Source organism: Eubalaena glacialis, chromosome 15, assembly GCF_028564815.1.
Source record: "Eubalaena glacialis isolate mEubGla1 chromosome 15, mEubGla1.1.hap2.+ XY, whole genome shotgun sequence".
In the NCBI taxonomy this organism is placed as follows: domain Eukaryota; kingdom Metazoa; phylum Chordata; class Mammalia; order Artiodactyla; family Balaenidae; genus Eubalaena; species Eubalaena glacialis.
Window position 1 is genome coordinate 2837803 of NC_083730.1, and position 19503 is coordinate 2857305.

A 19503-nucleotide genomic window follows, 5' to 3' on the forward strand; every position below is an offset into this window, starting at 1 on the left:
TGGGGGAGTGGATGAATAGATGGATAGTTGGTTGGATGGATGGATGGATTGATCGGTGGGTGGGTGGATGGATGGATGGATGGTTAGGTGGATGGATGGATGGATTGATCGGTGGATGAATGGATGGATGGATGGATGGATGGGCTGATGGGTGAGTGGATGGATGGATGGATGGATGGATGGTTGGTTGGATTGACAGGTGGATGGATGGGTGGGTGGGTGGGTGGATGGATGGATGGATGGATGGAAGGGCTGTTGGGTGGGCTGATGGGTGAGTGGGTGAGTGGATGGATAGATGGGTGGATGGATGGGTGGGTAGGTAGATGGATGGGTGGACGGAAAATGTATGGGTTCTTACACAAGGTATTCCCAAACTAGTTTTATAAATATAATAATAGCAACAATAACAAAAGCCCCCACTGAGAGTTCACTGTGCACCGGTGCTAAGAACATTTTATTACGTGCACCTCAAGTGCTCGTCAGAACGGTGACCTGAGGGAGCTCCACATATTCGTTCAGTCTTGCCCATGAGGCACCCGAGGCATTGAGAGATTAGATCATGTGGTCAAGGTCACATAGTAGGTGGTAGAACCAAATCAAAGTCTGCTGGGTTTGACTACAGCACACTCTGGTCCTGTAGTCCAAATTCAGTTTAACGCTACACCACTGTGTAAAATTGGCCTAGAGGTAGGAGTACCTGTTTTAGCTTATTTGCTCCCCACTGAAAAGCAGTTGGTAGTGGTGCCTGTGATGCCACCTTCTCAGGGGATCCTGCAGCCTCCGCGAGTCTGTGCAGAGTTACTGTGAGAATCCCTAGAGGCTGCCCAGGGAACAGAACCGTGTGAATACCGGGCTCTTTGGAATCTCATCATCTTGACACCAGCTGGGTTTGGGAGGCCGGGCGTTCGGCCTGTCACCACTGTCGTGCGATGGAGAAGGTGCAGACTCGGGGGAGCCCCTCGTCCTGCTCCAGCTCCGCGCGGGGCTGCCTCACCCGTGACCCCATCCCCGCTGTGGGAGGGTTTGAGGGGCCAGCTATTTAGAGCAAATAAAAACTATATGTTCTGGGTCCACAAAGGAGGCATTCGTGTGAGATGGGTGGGTTGGTAAGATTCGTTTGTGGCGAAGTTTTAAAGAAATCTCTGCAGGCAGCCTGCGGGCGGCCGCATACCTCTCATAGATGCAGAATTTCTGCCGGAGCAAATCCACAGGCCACAACCATGGGCCTTTTTGTTCCTTCGCCCTCCCTGGTGACCCTGAGTGCAGCGTGCCAGGAACAGAAGTATTCCACAAACAAGGAGGGTCCTCTTCCCCCTGGCCCACACTGGCAAATTCCAGGGCTCCACGGGCCCAGGGGCGTGGCCAGCTCCTCTGCAGAGAGGGGCCCGGTCACATCAGAGACGCGCACGTACCCCACCCGGCGCCCCTCCCGCGCAGAGGGTCGGCCGGCCAGGGGCAGCGGGTACTTGTAAGGAGCGGCTCCCTCCTGCGCCCCCCCCCCCGCCCTCCTCCCCCCCCACCCCGCTTGTCCCTATCGCTTTAACGTGAGGTTCTGTCCAAGGCCCTGAGCTCACAGCCTGGTTTGTGGCCGTCGGTTTAAGGCAGCCCCTTGAAGCACAGGCGCTGCAGAGCCTGCGGGCTGCTCCCCGCAGCTGATGCCTGGCCTTTCCGGGCAGGCTGCTTCAGGAAGAAGGGCGCTGGATGCGTGTTCAATCCGAGCCCAGCAGACCCCGTGCCCGGCAGCCGGTGCGGCGCCTCCACCCCCAGGATGGAGAGGGGCTGACGGTCCACAGACGGGACAGGCACGGTGCTTTCTTACGTGGATGGTCACGTGAGATGGCACAAGATGCTCTTCTGTCAGGGAACATGTATCAGCAGGCCCAGAGAAAAGTAACTTGGAAACTCGACCAATTTCATACCATCACCCAAAAATGAGGATCCCGGCCAGGACTCAGGTCTACCAGATGAAACGATGTCTACCTCCTTTTTCTGTAGCTTCCCTGCTGCAGAATCTCTGCTTGGCGGGCGGTCGGGCGGGGGTGGGTGGAGCTGGAGCCTGTTTCTGCAGGAGGCCAAGGTTCTGCATGGTCACTGATGGGCCGGGAGGGGACGGCCAGGGCAGGCGAGGGTCAGCAGGAGGCTCTGCGGAGTTACTGCTTGTCCGCAAAGCTGCCTCGCGGAAGAATCCTGCAACAGCAGATCCAAACCATCTCCCCACCACAGAGGCCAATGAGAATCGAAATTTACAAAGGCCACTTGAGGACAGTTGTGTTGTCTATTTCAGTTTCGAGTTCTGAGCTTCTGCCTCCTTTTTCCTGAGCTGTAGGAAACCCAATCACCTTCTCTTGGTTTTTTGGAAATAAGACCTCTTCTGCAACGGTCTTGGATAGTATTGGATAACTTTTCTTTAGTTCTTACAACCATCTCTGTATCCCTTAAGTTCTTCTTGACTCTAAAGAAGGCCGTGTGACTTCAGATTTCCTCTCCCCTTCTGATTCAGGTCACCCGCCCTGAAGGGCTTGACCTTGGGGTCACACATTTGCCAGGTCAACTTGTCCCAGTGAGAGAGGGCCTGAAATAGTGTCAGTCGTGCTAATCTACATTTTACAATGGTGTCGATGGTCTCAATGATCTTTAAGATGACATCTGATGGAAAAAATATGGAAGAACAATATAAGTTATAAAGCATGAGTTTAAAAACAGCAAATCGAAGACCAAAAAACTGAAGATTTCCTCCATTTTGTGGATTCCACAGTGATAGTTCCTTCCATCTGTTCCTTAGAAACTAAGGATTCCTATGAACAGTTATGAAAGTAGCACCTTTGGTGCTTTCGGGCTTATGGATTTCTTTTTGGATAATACTTCCTCAAGCGACTATAAGCTGGGAAACCAGGTTGCGAATCACTTTAGGAGAAAACTGTGCAGTGCGCCAGGGCAGCGGGGCTCACAGCCGCTCTGACTTCTGCCCCTGTGCATCTAGCGGAAAGTGCGCAAGTGCCCCAGAGCCCCGCGCCCACTGTGGCTCAGTGCCCTCCCCACCCAGGAAGGCGACCACCCCATTCCATGCGAGGTCGCTGGGATGCTCAGGCTCTGGGTAGTTTCTGCCTCGGGTACCACACGACGTTACGGTAGGGAAAGGACTGGGACGGCGGGGTCCCGGTGACCTCGATGGGCCTCGTGAGCACTGCCTGAGCTTCTAGGAGCCCTGGTGCCAGCAGCCTGGACATGAACTTTACGAACCCCAGCAATTCCTTAGACAATCGTCTCTACTTCAGGCCCTATAAAAGGTAACCAGGAAGCGCTTGGGGTGGGCTTCTATGGGGCATCCATAGGAGATTGTAGCCGGGTACACTGTGTATGTCACACCCACCAGGAAGAAGTGGCAGAGACAGTAAACTGGAAATCCATGGTTTTGAGCCAGGAAAAATCCCTGTGATGGGGGACAGACCTAGCAAATCAGTTCAATTGTGACTTTAGTTTCTGGGTGATTTTTTTTTTCTGTAATTTAAAATAGTCAACTAAAATTATAGTCTGGGCTACAAACCTAATTAGATAGGCCACCAAAAACAATTGTTTTTAAAACCAAGCAAAAGAAATGTAGGTATAACCAGTGAGTCTGATCCCTCAAAATGAAGAAACAGATTTCATTTTCTATCAAAATATCTGAATGGATGTCATGCGGGGGAAAAGAAAAGTATATATGTATAGTATATACTAAAAGCCCCCCTGTGGGAGGCTGTTAGAGGTTGGTGGCAAAGTGAGAAGCTCTGGGGGGTTCAGTAGAGGCAGCATGGTGTTCGGGTTCTGGGACTTTTGCATGGGTCAGGGAGAGTCTGTTGGAACCCTGGGGCTTCCTGGTGTGTCCCAGCCCTGCCCCGCACAGGAGGCCACCAGCAGCGCTGGACCCAGAGCCTCCACTCGAGGTGGGCCTGTGAGGCGTGTGTGGACAGATGCAGCCTCTTGGGTCAAAAAGTGACCTGAAGACGTGGCACGGCCCTTTATTCTGAGATGATGCCTTTCCTGTTCTTTTGATACCCAAATTCCCTTTCTTTCTTTAGTGAAATGTAGGCTAGTACATGGTAGTTACTTGTTTTCTCTTTATAGCTTAGCTGTAAATAAAATAAAAGCTTCTCGAAGTTCTGGATATGCCAGTATGAAGACCTCACCCCTAATTTCTGCTATTTTACTGGTCTGTGAAGTCTGGGAACGTCCCGTTGAGATGGGAATGATGCCTGTAAATAAAACAAACCAACAGTGATGATTTGCAGTGGGCTAAGCCTCTACCACACATTTTTAAAGTTTGTTATTGGCAAAACCTCTGACTGGGTGAGTGATGATCATTTTTATTGTTTCCAGTCTCATTAAAGATCTGATCAGCCGTGAAGATGAAATTTTATTAAACTTCCCTGATGAAATTATAGTTGGATGATCCCTTATGGAAGGATGATCCCTTATGATCGATCCCTCTCTAATCATAGGAAGAAACCTTAAATTAATTGTAGTGAAAAGAAGAACACTATGACTTATATCTTACCGATAGAAGGTTTTCATTTTGTCGTTAACTTTAATAGGCTGACGCACTCACAGAGGGGATTTCTGTATTATGTGTTATTCTGGTTTGATGAGCGATACGGTCCTGCTCTGAGAAACTGAATACATCCTTTCTATTCCTGTTGACCTGAGAGCCTGTGGCATTTGGAGAAACGGGCAAACTCAGAAGGTGAAGCCGCAGCCCGTGCTCACGCTGACCTCACCTGATAGACTCAGGATGTGCCCATGGTGGTGGGAACAGAGCTGCCCGCCCGGGTCAGCTCAAAGCTGGGAAAAGCCCTGAGTTCCAGCGGGACAAGTCCTCTCCCCGCAGGCGCGGCCTCCCGACAAGAGCACTCAGGGCCACAGGACACCGAGGGTGGGAAACACCCGACACCACCACGGGCTCCAGGTCATCAGCATCTTTGACACTGAACTTCCCTGATAATCACGTGCTCTGAGCTTGGGTGAACAGGAGGTGTCACTGACCGCGTACAATGCTCGGTTAAAGGGCAAACCAAGTTACTGGGAGAATGAATGACTCACTGCCCACTCCACCCCGGCCTGTTAAAAAAAAAATGCAGAATGGGGGGCCATCCTATGGTTTCTGACTATTTGGGTCCCGGGTGTGCCTCGGCATCTGTGTGTGTTCTCACGTTTGCCCACACATACGCATGCACGCACACATGTGGTTTTGATGAAAGTTGGTGATAGAATATGATTTCCATGGCTGTGATGGAAAAAAGCATAAGACAGTCTAGGTAAAAACAGTCATATTTAAATATAGAACAAGATTCACTTCATCATCACAATTTCTTTGAGATGATCTTATATGAATATGTGATGTGTGTCGTTTTCTGGTTATAGCAAAAATGATATGGAATCATAGAAAATAATGATTTTCAGGATTCCTCAACTCAGCCTTTTTGGGTGTTTAACAGTCATTAACATATTCTGCCAAGGACAGCGGACGTAGTCAACTGTGAGCAGATGCTTATGCGTGCAGGCCGGGGGAGGTGGGCGAGCAGAGCCCTGCAGAGCGCTGGGGGCTTCCAGGGCCTTGTGTCTTGCAGGTGGGGCCCAGGCTGGGCTCTTAGCTCAGGATGGCGGCGCTCTAGGATGTCCCTCCATCTCTCCCAGTCAGTCCCTCTCTGTTGAACAGAAACGTTTTAGCCATCGGTCATCTGCAGTTACATGTGACCCTGAGAGGCAAAACCTAGTGCCAGTTCAAGCCAGCAGGGGCTGGCGCAGGCTTGCGGGGCGCCCAGAGCTGGGGATGGTCCGCAGTCGGCAGAACGTAGACGGCAGCTGGGGACCCAGAATGCACATCACCGCCTCCGTCGAATCCTGTTTCACTTTTCTCTGCCTCGGTTTCCTCACATGAGTAAAAGGGCTCGTAAAACGACCTGCCTCGCGGGGTTGCTGGTAACGCACAGAGCATCCAGCGAGCGCTCGGCTTTGCCTCTGGGCTGTGACCGGACACTGCATTTACCGGAGGGGTGGCCCTGGGGGACATCCAGCACGCCTGATCCCTGCGTGTGCTGCTGAAACGGGCTCGAGGTGCCGGAGGCCAACGCGTGGCTGCCCCTCCCCGTTGAGGACCGCAGATACCAAAGGCGGCTCGGGGCCCTTGCTGCGGAGCACGGGGGTCAAGCTCAGCCTCCAGGGCCCTTCTCGGGGACGCCCTGCAGGCCCTGACTCTGGGCAGGTGGGATGCTGAGGACCCACAGGCCCAAGTGATGCTGCCGAGACCTTGGGCTGGAGCCTCCCTCGGGTGGTGACACCTGTGAGTTACTCTAAAGAGTAAACACTGCCCCAAGGTCGCCATCCTGCTCTGCGGGGGGGGGGGGTGGTCTCTGTGCCCCAGAAACCACCCTTCAGCCGGTGACGTCCTCTGCTTCTCAGAGACGGTCCAGGGAGCAATTCGTGATTTTAATATCACCACCCCCAGAAGTCCAGTGCGTTTCCCTAAGTTTCCTGGGGTCATTTTAGCCATTAGATGGAGGTGGGGTTTTTTAAGACATTTTTGTGCAATTTCCTGTAGAATTTGTACAACAATAGAGAGGATTAGAAGTGCATGTTTGGGTAGAGCCAGACGTGCGCCCCTCACATTGTGCACTAGAGGCTTTGCTCCAGACAGAGTCTAAAGAAGAACTCTGCCCTGGGCTTTAATTCGATTAAAGCTGTTACTAATTGACAAATTGAAACTGCCCTTGTCCTTACCCAGAATGCTGCAGAGCCACAGATTTTAGCTTCTCCCTGTGCTCCTTGCGTCCTGGGAGAAGCTACTTTCAGGACACAAACGCCCTTCTCTGTGCCTCACAAATACCCATATTCAGAGACACAAAAGCCAACTGTTGTAAAAATATTAGTATTCAGAGGCGCTTGTGTTTCGTTAATGCATTTAATCATGTACAATATAGTGACTGTTTCCCCTTTACATTTGCGTTAATTTATACCAGCCACAGAATCTAAAGCACAGCTTGAAAATCAGACTCTTTCTGTTGCAACCTATAAATTAGGATTGCATCCCTGCAAAAATCTACAGCTTCTGTGCCGGCCACAGCATTCTTCATGGTGCTTTTTCACGTTGCTACGATACAGTGAGAGATTTGATATGTGATAAATATTGGTGTTCTCATGTGGTTCAAGTAACCAGTGGTCATAAAAGATGTGCCATATTCTAAGTGACATATTTGTAAGGCCTGTAGTATGGCCGGCGTTAGGCACACCTGAGAGCTGTGTGCACCCTCTTAGGAGCAGAAAAAAGACCCCAGGATCCCAGGGTCTGGCTGTTTGCCTGGTACTTGGTCTCCGGCAAACATTTATGATATCCGTTGGGAGTCCGTTACTCTGCTTTGGAAACATAAGTCAGTATACTGACTGCACGATGAGTGTCACCCATGGGACAGTCTCTTGACCCCTGTGATTTTGTTAAAGGAGTGTGGAATCACTCGGTTTTTGTTATTTATATATTTGTGGAAGTAGGGTTTGTAGGTATAAAAACTCCCCCGCATACATATAACAAAAGGAAAGACCCTCCTTGCAGTCATCCCCCAGACATGTGCCATTCCTTCCTGGCACCCCAAGGACATGACCTTGGCCCTGCACCCTATCTCTCCCTTGACCATAGCCCCTCCCACCTGTGCTCACCCGCACCTGTGCTCACCTGCAGGCTGAGCCTTCTCCTCCCTTGAAGTCTGGTCCCACCCACACCCCATTCCTTGGCTGTCTCTGGGTACTTTCTGCGAACAAAACCCTTTGCCTCAGCCCTTGAAACCCTGCACAGTCTGGCTGGCCTGTCTCTTGAATCATCCTCCTCTCACCTCTTCCCTCCACCATCCCCCCTCCCCTTTCCTCCATCATCCCCCCCCATCCCCCTTCCCCATCTACCCCCTCCTCCCACTCACCGCCAGCACCTTAAGCCTTGCACCCTCAGGCTCCAGGCCTTCCTGCTTCTTCCCGGTGAACAAGCCAAGCTCGTTCCCGAGGACCCTGTCCTGGGCGTCCTTCTCTGCAGAAGTACATCCCCCCCCCGGCCACCCCGCCACCCCCAGCCCCGTCCTCGGCCCACACTCCCGTGTCATCCAGCGGTCCCCTCAGGGGGCCTTCCTGATGCCCCTTATCCTGCTGTTTCCTTTCATATCGTTACTCAACATGAAATTACACATTGTATCTGTTTCCTGCGGCAGCCACACAAATTACCACAAACTGGGTGGCTGAAAACAATAGGAATTTCTACCCTCTCGGTTCTGGAGGCCAGAAATCTACACCCAGGTGTGGGCAGGGCAGTGCTCTCCCCGAAGACTCGGGGGGACGGTCTGCCCCGGGTCACCCGCCTCCCCGTGTTCCCGGCAACCCTGTCTTGTAGACAAACCAGGCCACGGTCTGCTTCCATGCCACGTGGCCTCTGTGTGTGTGTGTCTGCATCCAAATCCCCCTCTTCTCACAGGGACACTGGTCATTGGGTCGGGGCCCACTCTACTCTAGTGAGACCCCATCTTAACTGGATTACATCTGCAAAAGACCTAACCCTCAAATAAGTTCACATTCACAGGTACTGGGCATTAGGATGTGGACACACCATTTGGGGGGACATTATTCAACCCATAACGTTCATTTTCATCTGTGTTTATGCGACAAGGACCACATCTTGTTCGCCTAGTGCAGCAGACATTACACTTGCTAGGTGCTTGGTAAGGATGGGTGGCTGGGTGGGCGGACGGACGGGTGGATAAGTGGATGGACGGGTGGATAAGTGGATGGACGGGTGGATGGTGAATGGACGGGTGGATAATGGATGGATGGTTGGATAGCGGATGGATGGATGGATGGATGGATGGATGGATGGGTGGTCGGATGCTGTTGGTAAATGCTAGTAAATAGATTTCTAGGCAGTTTGATGGATGGATAGTGTGAGTAAAACCACATTTGCTGTAGAAAAGTAATAAACTTTGGAGAAGAACCTAACTACATGACATTCATTTATACCCACCTGTGGTAACTGAGAGCAAGATGGAGGTATTGTCATTCTCGAGAGAAATACTGTGTATTTTTGTAAAAAGCTAAGGGAGGATGGTGTGCCACATGAACTACCCCGTTTCCACTTAAACTTTCTGATTGTTGCTGCTTACAGAGGAGAAGCCAAACCAAAATGTCCTGAACAAGCAGCTCTCTCTCTCATGCAAGAGGCGTCTTGTGGACGCTGGGGACTAAAGAATTCTAAATGCCCCATGTCTTTAAGGCATGAATTGCAAAAGGTGTGGGCAGTTCCACTTTTACCAAGAATGCTAAAAATACCTTTTGTCAAATAAGTGCTCCCAACACGCTTTGCTTAGGCACCAGCAGCCTTTTAGATGATAAACGTGCCATCAAGGCCCCTGCAACCCTGGAACCCCCCAGGGCAGGAGTGGCAGCATCTAGGGGATATTGTGTGCCTGGCCCTGTTTGCTCGGGAAGGCCCCGTGCCGGATCTGGAGCACCTGAGACAATTCCCAGGGCCTCTGAGACACACAGCCGCCGCCAGGATGCTCGGGCCGGATGGGTCCTGCCCAAGGCAGTCCGGGGCCGCGTGGAGCTCCCTGGCGCCTGCGCACCCTGTGGATTTGCTGGGAGACGGCCGGTCCCCCAGCCCGGGAAGAAAGCGGCATTGTCCGCGCCCCGCTTTGCACAGCCGTATTCATATCTCACTGTTGTTTGCAGATGTGGACCAGAACAATGGGACCCCCTTGCAGGACACAGCGGTGACAGACTCCAAGCGCACAGCGGGCCCGAAGAATGCCTGGCCGGATGCCAACCCAGCTGACCCCGGGGGCCGCCCCCATTTGATCCGCCTCTTTTCCCGAGATGCCCCAGGGAGGGAGGACAACACCTTCAAAGACCGGCCCTCAGAGTCAGACGAGCTCCAGACCATCCAAGAAGACAGCGCGGCTGCTCCCGAGGGCCTGGATGTGATGGCGGCTCAGAAGAGACCCTCCCAGAGATCGAAGTACCTGGCCTCGGCGAGCACCATGGACCACGCCAGGCATGGCTTCCTCCCCAGACACAGGGACACGGGCATCCTCGACTCCCTCGGCCGCTTCTTTGGCGCGGACAGGGGTGCACCCAAGCGGGGCTCGGGCAAGGTGAGCTCTGAGGAGTAGAGGCGCGTGCAGCTCGTGCCTCCCAGGTGGTGTAAGCGGAAAAGGATGGGAATCCGCAGGTGAACTCAGCTGTTAGAGGGAGTACAGCCTCTGTGCTGTCTGGGGAGACGTGTTGTCCTTGCTGGAGACGCTTACGGGCTCCTGGGAGGGGCCTGGGTCACTGCTTTCGATACTTCACCCTCTCTCCCCTCCCAGGGATGCGGTCAGGATGTGGTGCAGGAACGGAGAACGTTCTGAGTTCACATCTCCTGGGTGGTGTGGATGTGGGCACTGTGGTCTTTTGTGTCTTATGCTTGGGGGCTTTAGGGCTGACGTGGCTTCTGCCGCCCACGCTTCGGGGCTCCACATTGGGCTATTGCCAACGTTTTCCTGGACTCAGTGCTGCTAGCTTCGTGTTGCTTTGCAACAATGATGTGATTGAGGACTTTTGAACAAACTCGAAATTTAAATTCGCCTCGAGCAGACGTTCTCTTTTGTCTGAGTTGTTTAGGGAAATAAATGAGTGTGAGGGATTAAATGAGTGTGTCTATGAATCAAAACTGTATTCGTTTGTTATTCCATTCATTTGAATGTAGAATTTGTGAAGTTTCATTATTTAAATGGTCTGTAGATAAAAATGTATCACAGGAGAAAATTGCTCCTATTGTGGTCTGGTTTGTGAAAGTGGCTTCTGGACTAGATTGTGAATAGATCATCTGTGCTGATGCTTCATTGAAAAACTAACCCCCAAGTGGCATTCCGATAGCGAATACATCGCATGCGCGGCGCCTGATTTTTAGAGCGTTGGATAGCTGGGTGATTTTGGAAGGAGTGAGGTTTTTCAAAAAAGCCCCTGGTTTATTGCTCACAAAACACCTAAGATGCAGCTTTGCTTCTGGCTGTGCCCTGTGCTTATCCTGAAAGGCCTTTGGGAAGTTGTAAGGGGCTCTGAGTCGAGTGTGGAGCTGAGGCCCTTGTCATCGTGGTCCTATAACATCATCAACACTGCGGCACTGGGAGTTCAGGAGTTTCTCGAATTTGCTTTAGTCTCTAACTACAGTTCTTAAAATTATTGACGATCCTGAAATTGTTGGAGATAAACACAGATGTCAGCTGCGCCTTTTGTGTGGTGTTAAGTAGCGTTGAGCTTTCAGGGACCTGCTGGGAGCTGAGATCTGTCACGTGACACTTGGCAGGACTTCCTGTGAATAACTCCATGTACCTTTTGTGCTTATAGAATTCATTTTCTGATTGGTTTCTTCAGTGTCCTGTACTTTGGGGCAGTCTTCCCTCACCCTGTAATGTGGGTCTTCTGACCTATTTCTAATGCTGATTTCAATCCGAGATGCTTTATCAAGCACAGCTATCAAACCACACCAGACCCTGACTGCCTAATCAAGTCTTGCTATTATGCAAAGCACCCCGTATGCATGCAGCGTCGACAGTTTTGAAACCTTAAACTATTCTGCTTAACCCAAAGAACAGGAAAAATATATTTAAACTGTGCAGAAGAGATTAAGCAGCTGCATAGCATCTATTACAAAACAAGCTTCATTTCGGTGGTAATGGGTTAAGTTAAAATAAAATCGTGAAAGCGTTTATGTCAGTTGTTGTGACCTCATCTCAGAATGAATATATATTAGACATACATGTTTTTCTTCCTTTATGTAAAAGTACAACCTTGATTGCATCAAGTCTGATATTCTTCAACATTTTCAAAGAAAAGATTCCAGCCTCGGAAGTAGGCATCCACTTCACAAACTAGTCTTGCTAGGTTATCAAGGATTCAGAGAAATCAAAACGTTTTCACAGGATTTTTAAACATAAAAACAATGTTTAAATAATTGATTTAGAACTTCTGAAGTATCAATTCTGTTCACTACTGGATGTTGAGTAAAGAAGATTTTCGAATGAGCAGCCTTGCCCTTTGATGCCAAAGAAATCCATTAGAGTTCGAATGCAAAATCATATCCGTAGTTGCTTATTACAAACACAGGCTAGGGATACATTCCTGTCGAGTATCTTTGCTGAGAATATGCAGTGGGCCTTACTGGCAATCTCGCTCAGCTCACCTATCTTACTGTGGATTCTTTGTTCACTTTTAAACTCTGGAGGTGTGAGCATAATACACTCTGCACCCAGTGACACACCCGCAATGGCCTAGAAGCCTGGGGTGTTTATTGGTGTGGGCTTATTTTTTGGTTTTGATCTTATTTTTGTTTTGCTCTGTTTATAAATCTGGAGAGCCCTCATTGTATTAGGTGCTAGAAGGGTCCTTTGGGTTGAAGCGTGTGAAACTGATGGGAGCCCTTGGCTCCCGGAAAAGGTGCTGTTTGTCGCCTGCTCCCCTCCTCCGAGGGCACGTGGGGTGGCCCCTGGGTGAGCCGCGCGCGCCCCCTGCCCTGGGAATGCACCAACACACCCACCATCTGTGCGGCCGGGAGTTGACATTCGAGCAAAGCACACACAAATTCCTTGAGGCGGCATATTCTTTCGAGAGCCGTAAATGAAAAGTGCATTCACGAGACCACGCGCCTTTGTGGCAGGAAGAAAGAAAGGCGGAGTTGTTGCCTTTAAGAAGCAGGTTTCCAAGTCCCTGGAACCTGGGGCCCTGTGAGGAATGGGCGGGTGGTCAGGACGGAGATGCCACTGCGTTTGGTCAGTTTTAGCAGGTGGAGGGGGTCCCCTAAGCTGCCCCACCTACCCACCCATCAGACCCGCCACTCCGGGGCCAGCGCTGTACCCTCAGGCTTAACCGCAACATCGTGACCTGTTAGCTTGGACAATAGCCAGGGTGGCCACAGTGATGTGACACCCAGACACCCCCCAGTAGGGACGCAAGGGGACAGGCCTGTCTCACCGTCCTCCGCATCAGTCTGCTTTCCTACAGGTGTTTCAAAGCAAGTTTCTGTACTGGTGGTTATACCTGTTTTCCTCTGTTGACTACAGTCAGAGCTGCATTTACAACCTGCTGCTCTCAGCATCCATCTGTCATCAGCATCCAGCATGACTTCCCTGCCTCTAGTCTTGATTGTGTGGGATAAGAACGCTTGCTGTCATTTAGTGCCCTGGGGTATAAGCAGTCTTGCAAATTAATCACAATGTTCTGTTTCCTGCCTTTTTTTCCACTGCATTTCAATTTCATTTAACACATTTTAGTTCTACAGTAACTTAACTCCTCACCGTTAACATGGCACCCTAACGTTAGAGATGTATTCTGTAATCCCCTGGGGAGGGTGACAGTTGGAGGTGACATGAAGGACACGGCAGGCAGTGTCTGAGCAGGGTACCCCACCCCGTGTGAGTCTAGCCCTGAAGTCGGGGACCGGTGGAGCTGCACTCGCTCATTTCAGCCGAGAGTGTGTCCGCTTACGATGCAGCGATGCACGTAACATGGATCTCAGCTAACGTGAGTCTACGTGGCCACGACCCAGCCACTCAGTACATCAGTTTGCCAAGAGATTTGGCCAGACATCTTTCTAGAGAAAAATCCCTGTATGCTGAGTATATGTGTTTCTGCACCCAAACAAACACTTTTTGAGATTTCCTACAGGAATTCCTTCTGAAGTATCATTCCCCTGATCAATTATGGATCAATTATTGATCGGCTCCCAGCACTTTGCTGTGGCCTCCTGAGGTCTCACTCCTCTGCTGTCTTTAACCAGGCGAGAGAGAAATCAGAATGGTATGCCCCTGTGCTGGCAGCGATTCTGCTGCGTCCTCTGAGTGAAACGTTTGTAGATTATGTTGATGTATTTAATGCTGATTGCCTTCTGGTGATTGTATCCCGATTTGATTTTGTGATGACCTTTTGCTTTTTATATATTTCTTCCTTTTTATGCATTTATTAAACATTTTAACAGACTAATTGCATGTGATTTTTTTAAGTTGTCTTTTTTGGTGACCCTCCCTTTACTAAGCACACGGTGTAACTGGTATTTTCACGACCTTCTGACACAGCAACCAACCAACAGGTGAGTCTGGGGGCCCGAGCATCCCCTTCTGCACACAGTTTTCACGCCTCTGCTTTACACACACACGTTCTGTTCTTTCCTCTCCACTGGCAGTTCAGTATCCCGGTCTTTCTGTTAGGACTGTTCTCGTTCTGCCTGAGGTTTTTAGTGTTTCTCTCAAAGCGCCGTCCTGTACACGTTGGGGGAAATGACTGTATTCTCCCCTGTGTCTGGGACACGGGACCCTCAATAGCATTTACTGAGTGATTGAGCCCAGGAAAGACGGCCCCCGCCTGGGCTCCCTGGGAGGGTACATACCAGGGGGTAGAAGAAACAGCGGAGAACCTGAACGTAGAGGCAGGCTGGCTCTTTTAAGGATGACAGTTAGTTTGTGAAATTGAGGGTAAGTTTGGGGTCGCTGGTAAACTAGAAATAAGCGCAAAGACATGGAATTAATTTTGATCTGTCTTGCATTCGTCTGTGCCCGTATCCTGCCACCAGACCCTGTCCTAACTCATCTCCTGTTAAAGTCACTTCCATTTTATGGTGTTGCTTTCCATCATTGTTGATGTTCCTTTTGGTAGAAGGAACAGGCAATTCTTACTGGTTGATGGAGAGCTTAGCTTGACATCTGAGGGAATATCTCATCATTAGGGGAAAAAAACACTCCCTCGATCTCTCGTGGAAATCACTAAGTATGGATTTAGCATTCCAGGACTGGAGAAATCTCTTCTCACACTCTGGTTTGACAGGTTATCTTAGCGTTTTTCCATTATGGACATCACCACGCTCTTAAGCACTCGGAAAGCATCCTGCTCCATGAGAAATAGTAAAAGGCGGAGAGGGTGACACACGGCTTCCGGAAGAGGACTTCCTGCCTTTTCTCCTCCCGCCTGTGCTGGTGCCCCACTCCTTCTGCTGGAGATGCTCTCCCTTTTGATCCTGAGCACGTCTGGACGCGAGGTGGAGAACCTTCCTCTACTCTCACACAGACGGAGAGAGCGGTCTTCCCTCCTCCTGCCGCTGCAGGAGGGGCAAGCCGTCAGGGAGGCAGCCGTGGGCCAGTCTGTCGCCCAGGGGGCCACCCCATCTCAGAGCCGTGGGCCATCCCTGCCCCAGGCTGCGTGGCCAGCGCCCAGAAAGCCGGGGTGGCCGTAGAGGGGCCTTAACACCAGCCCCCAGAGCCACCTGAAAATGTCGCAGAGAGATTGACCTCTTCATTAAGAAGGGATGTGGTCTTAAATAGAGGACTAGAAAATTCTTCTTTGCCTTTGGACCAAGTGTAGGCATGGACCACAGGCCATTTTTGAGGGTTTTCACCCTCAGTGGGGACAGCCTGGCCTCATCAAGGCAGAGAATCCACAGGCTTATCCACTGAGGTGTGCTTCTAAATAAGTACTCAGGGGTCTTATTGAAGTACCCAATACCATGCATTAAAGTCGCCAGTACTTCTTGCTAGTATAGAAATAGCCTCTCCCATGCGGAGAAAACTGATTGTGAGGTGCACAGCTAAGTACACGCTCGCCCGGACTTGCCTCTGGAAACCCTAGTGTGTTCACTTTATGGTAATATTTCTAGAATGCGTTGATATTTTCCTGTGTCATAACTACTGCTTATTTCCATGCGTAACCAACTGTTAACCTGGTTTTTAAAAATCCATTTCATCTGTAGCCAATAAAAGACATCTCTTGAAACCTATTACACTGATTTCATCTCTTGACCCCTACGAGGCTCTCCGTCTCTCTCTATCTGTCTCTCTCTCCCCCTCTTTCTCTCTTTCTCTCTTGCCATTTTGCTATGGCAGGTCAAAAGAGACGAACTTCTTGCAGGCCCCTTACCTTGGTCCTGTAATAATATTCTCTCCACCACATCCCTCAACGTTGGTTGATTCGGCAGAAACTGTCTCGTAGCCGATAGAATAGGGAAAGCGCACTCAGTTAGGAGCAAATACTATTTAGGAAGATTTATAACAATAGAGTTCAGGTTCATTCACAGCTCATGAAGGAATTTCAAGTCCCTATTAATATTAAGCTCCTAAATGTCACCAACAGCAAAGAAGAATATCCGTGAGAAAGTATAACTCCAAGTGGTCGGCTAGAATGACTTCTGAACGCTCCGTTGCTCCTGAAGTGATTCCCTTTCACTCTGGAGCAAACTGAGAGGACCCAACTGTGAGAGCCACAGTTCACCCCACAGAGCAGGAAAGACTTCTACTTGTAAATCCAGAGCGGAAGCTAACACGCTTGCTCTAAAATAAAAATACAATAAAATAAAATCGATTCCATTACAGACTCGGAAAAGCCCTTTCAGCTCTTCACGTGAAGCTGTCTTGGAAATCTTACATGTCTGGTGCCGGCGACATTTTTAAGGAAATTTGGTCACATAATGAGCTACAGGCCCCCAGAATAGACTCCGGGAAATAACCGTTCCCTAAACCTTTCTCCTTGTTCCTTTCTCTCTGTCGTCCTTCCTCCTGCCCCCGAGCCCTCAGGGGCTGTCCCCTGCCATCGTCCCTCCCCGTGTCCCCTAGCCCCGGCCATCGGCTGGTCCATCCTCCGTCCCCCTCACGTGCCGCATCCTCTAATCTCCCCCCTCCGCTCGCCCGCCCCTCCTCCCCGCCGCCAGGAGCTCGGCCGCTGGAGGGCGTGGACTCAGTGGCCGCTCTGTCCCTCTGGCAGGTCGCGTGGCTCAGGCCGAGCGGGAGCCCCCTGGCCCCTCATGCCCGCAGCCCGCCCGGGCTGTGCGACGTGTGCCAGGTGAGACGGCGCCTCCCGGCGGCCAGGCCATACCGCGGGGACGGCGCAGGCGCTGCCGGGGCCTCGCTCCCAGCCCGGGAGCCTCGGAAGCTCACGTTTGTCGGACTGACCAGGGCAGCTCCTGAGGGGAGGCGAGCAAAGGAAAATGTGCAAAGACAGAAGGGGGGTCCTCGCGAGGGATGTGCGGCCTCGACTGGGGGCCCCGCCCAGACGGAGGTGGGACCAGGGTGAGGACAAGCTCCCGGAGCGAGCCCGGCCCCCGAGGTGGCCGGCAGCCATGGCCTTGAGCCGCCTGTGGTCCCGACTCCTCGGAAGACCGGCGCCTAAGGGACACGGAGCGCTCGCCGCGTACGAGGTGAGTGAGCTCTTCCAGGCGCCAGCCCAGCTGAGCTCCCTGGGGCAGGACCTCCTTCCCGGCTGCCCCTCGGAGCTCGTAGGGACCGTAGGGACGACCACGTGGACGGCGGGCTGGGGCGACCCCCGGGGGAGGCGCGCGATCGGCCCGGGTCAGACTCAGCTCGCGGGGGCACGGCCTCGCCTAGACTTCTGCTCTCGGACCCCAGCCGGCGCTGTGCCCGGGCATCTACCGGCCTTTCCAACCTGGGAAAGCGCAGGAGGTTGAAACCACGTGGCACGCGACAGGAAAGCTAGTTCCGACTGAGCCCCGAGGGTGAGGATGGGGCCCCAGGAGTCTCGCTTGTGGATCTTCCTCTTCAAACGAAGCAGAGGGGGCCGGGGGAGCGGGACCCAGGCAGCCGGGAGCTGTGCCCGCAGCTGAGACCCGCCGTGGAGCCCTCCGCCCCGCACGGGACGGTGTGACCGCAGGGGACCGCGGGACCGGCTGGTCCCAGGGGAGGAGTGGATCCATACGACGTAAAGGGTCGGCTCCAGCACGTCGGTCCGGGGAGGCTGGCAGAGCGGCCGCAGAGCCCAGGGCCTGACCCCGTCGTAGGACCCGGCCACGGGAGCGGTGCCCGGGCTGCTGGCTGCCGGGAGGGACTTGCCGTCAAGCCCCCTGGGGTGGGCAGGGGCGCATCTCCAGGTGACAGCTGCAGGGGGGCTGGAGGGGTGCTGCTGCCGGAATCGTGTTTCAGTTGTGACCGTCGTGCTCACCGGTGCAGAGGGCCCCTCGGTGGCTCCTTTTCAAAGCAAACACCCCCCCCCCCCCGCTGCCCCGGGGAGGTCGAGAGGGCCCCGTCTCCCTGGAGGCGCATAAACTCTGGGGCCCTTGGGCCTTGGCCTGGTCCAGACTCAGCCTCGAGGAAGCCAGGGCTGGGCCCCAGAGGCCTTCTGGGGGGCCCTGGGCTCCCAGGCCAAGTGCGGAGAGCCGGGGCGGACACTCGCTGTTTCCTGGCAGCGGGGATGCGGGCGGGCAGGCGGGGAGGGCAGAGGCCCCGACGGGGACCCACATGCTCCCTGCGCCCTGAAGCCACCGGGACCCCTGTCCTCTTCTCCACGGGACACATCGCCATCAGAAAGCAGGCCCGCTCCACCGAGAGGCAGAGACATTGCCAGAAATCCCAGATGCAGTGCAGAGCGGGGAGGGCCAGAGGCCAGGGCTTTGGCATTTGGGGATGTTAAGAAACTTACAGCAGAATGATTTTTCTCCGTTGGTGGAAAAAGAGCAGCAGCCCTGCCCTCCACAGCTTCATCCCAGACAGACCTCTGTGCCCACATGTACAAACCTGGCCAGAAATGCACGAGTTCCACACAGCAGCCCCAGGGACGCAGCATGGGGGCCGGGCGTCCGCGGCCTCCAGTTACGGGCCTTTGCCTTTGCTGTTTGTTCACTCTGTCTTCCTCCAGCGCACTGGATTCTTCAGTATTTCAAGAAAGAGCTTAGGTTTCTTGGAGCGTTAACGGCCCCGAACACGGGAAAGCACTGAAGGGCCAGGTGGCACGAAGTGGTTTCAAAATACGACAAAGGGCACGTGGAGTAGGCTTGCGGAGGGGACAGGAGGCCCCTGTCCGTGGCGTGAGGCCACGGCCGAAGGGCTGACGCGGGGGCTGGGGATGGCGGTGCAGGACCACCAGGCGGCTCGGGACCGAAAGCTTCCTCCTTCTTCCCCTGCGGTTCAGAAACTTAAAGTCGGTGAGCGATGTCAGGCTGGCATCCTACACCTGGACCTCCTTCTCTCTGTCTGTCTCTCTGAACAAACACACCAGGAAGGGTGAGAAAGCCCCACCTACTACAATCAAGGAACAAATGGGCTCAGCACTATGGCTGCGCTTCCAGGACTGGGTCCCCTGCGAGGAATTCCTTGATTCCAGGAGCCTGAACACTTCTCTTGATTCTGACACAGGGCTGACCTTGAGGGCTGGAAGAGGACCATGGAAGGTGGGAAGCCCAAGGCCACGCATGAAATAATATTTGAGGACCCAAAAGCAAGTTGGGAAAGCACAAATTCCAAGGCAGAATCAAGGAGCAAATATACAACAGGGAATACAGCTCCGTGGGGAGACAGGCAGAGCCTTTCCTCTGGTTTCTCCACCATGTCACCCTGGCTCCGCACGGCTGGGCCTCTGGAAGCGGCGTGACCCAGAGCGCCTGGCGCCTGCGGATGGAAGGAGCTGGAAAGGTGCCCAGGGCGGGGAGAGTGGAGCAAGTGCCTCGCCCGAGTGACCCCCGTCCCACCCACACCT

At 52.6% G+C, this 19503-nt stretch overlaps 1 protein-coding gene across 3 annotated transcripts in view; it reads left to right on the plus strand.

The window, feature by feature from the left end:
* MBP (myelin basic protein) overlaps positions 1-19503 on the plus strand; it is a 118997-nt gene that overhangs the window by 73504 nt on the left and 25990 nt on the right. For all 3 annotated transcript variants that reach the window (XM_061169307.1, XM_061169308.1, XM_061169306.1), the window contains exon 4: positions 9733-10154. In XM_061169307.1, the coding sequence (XP_061025290.1) occupies positions 9733-10154 (422 nt within the window). The remainder of the gene's footprint in view (positions 1-9732; positions 10155-19503) is intronic.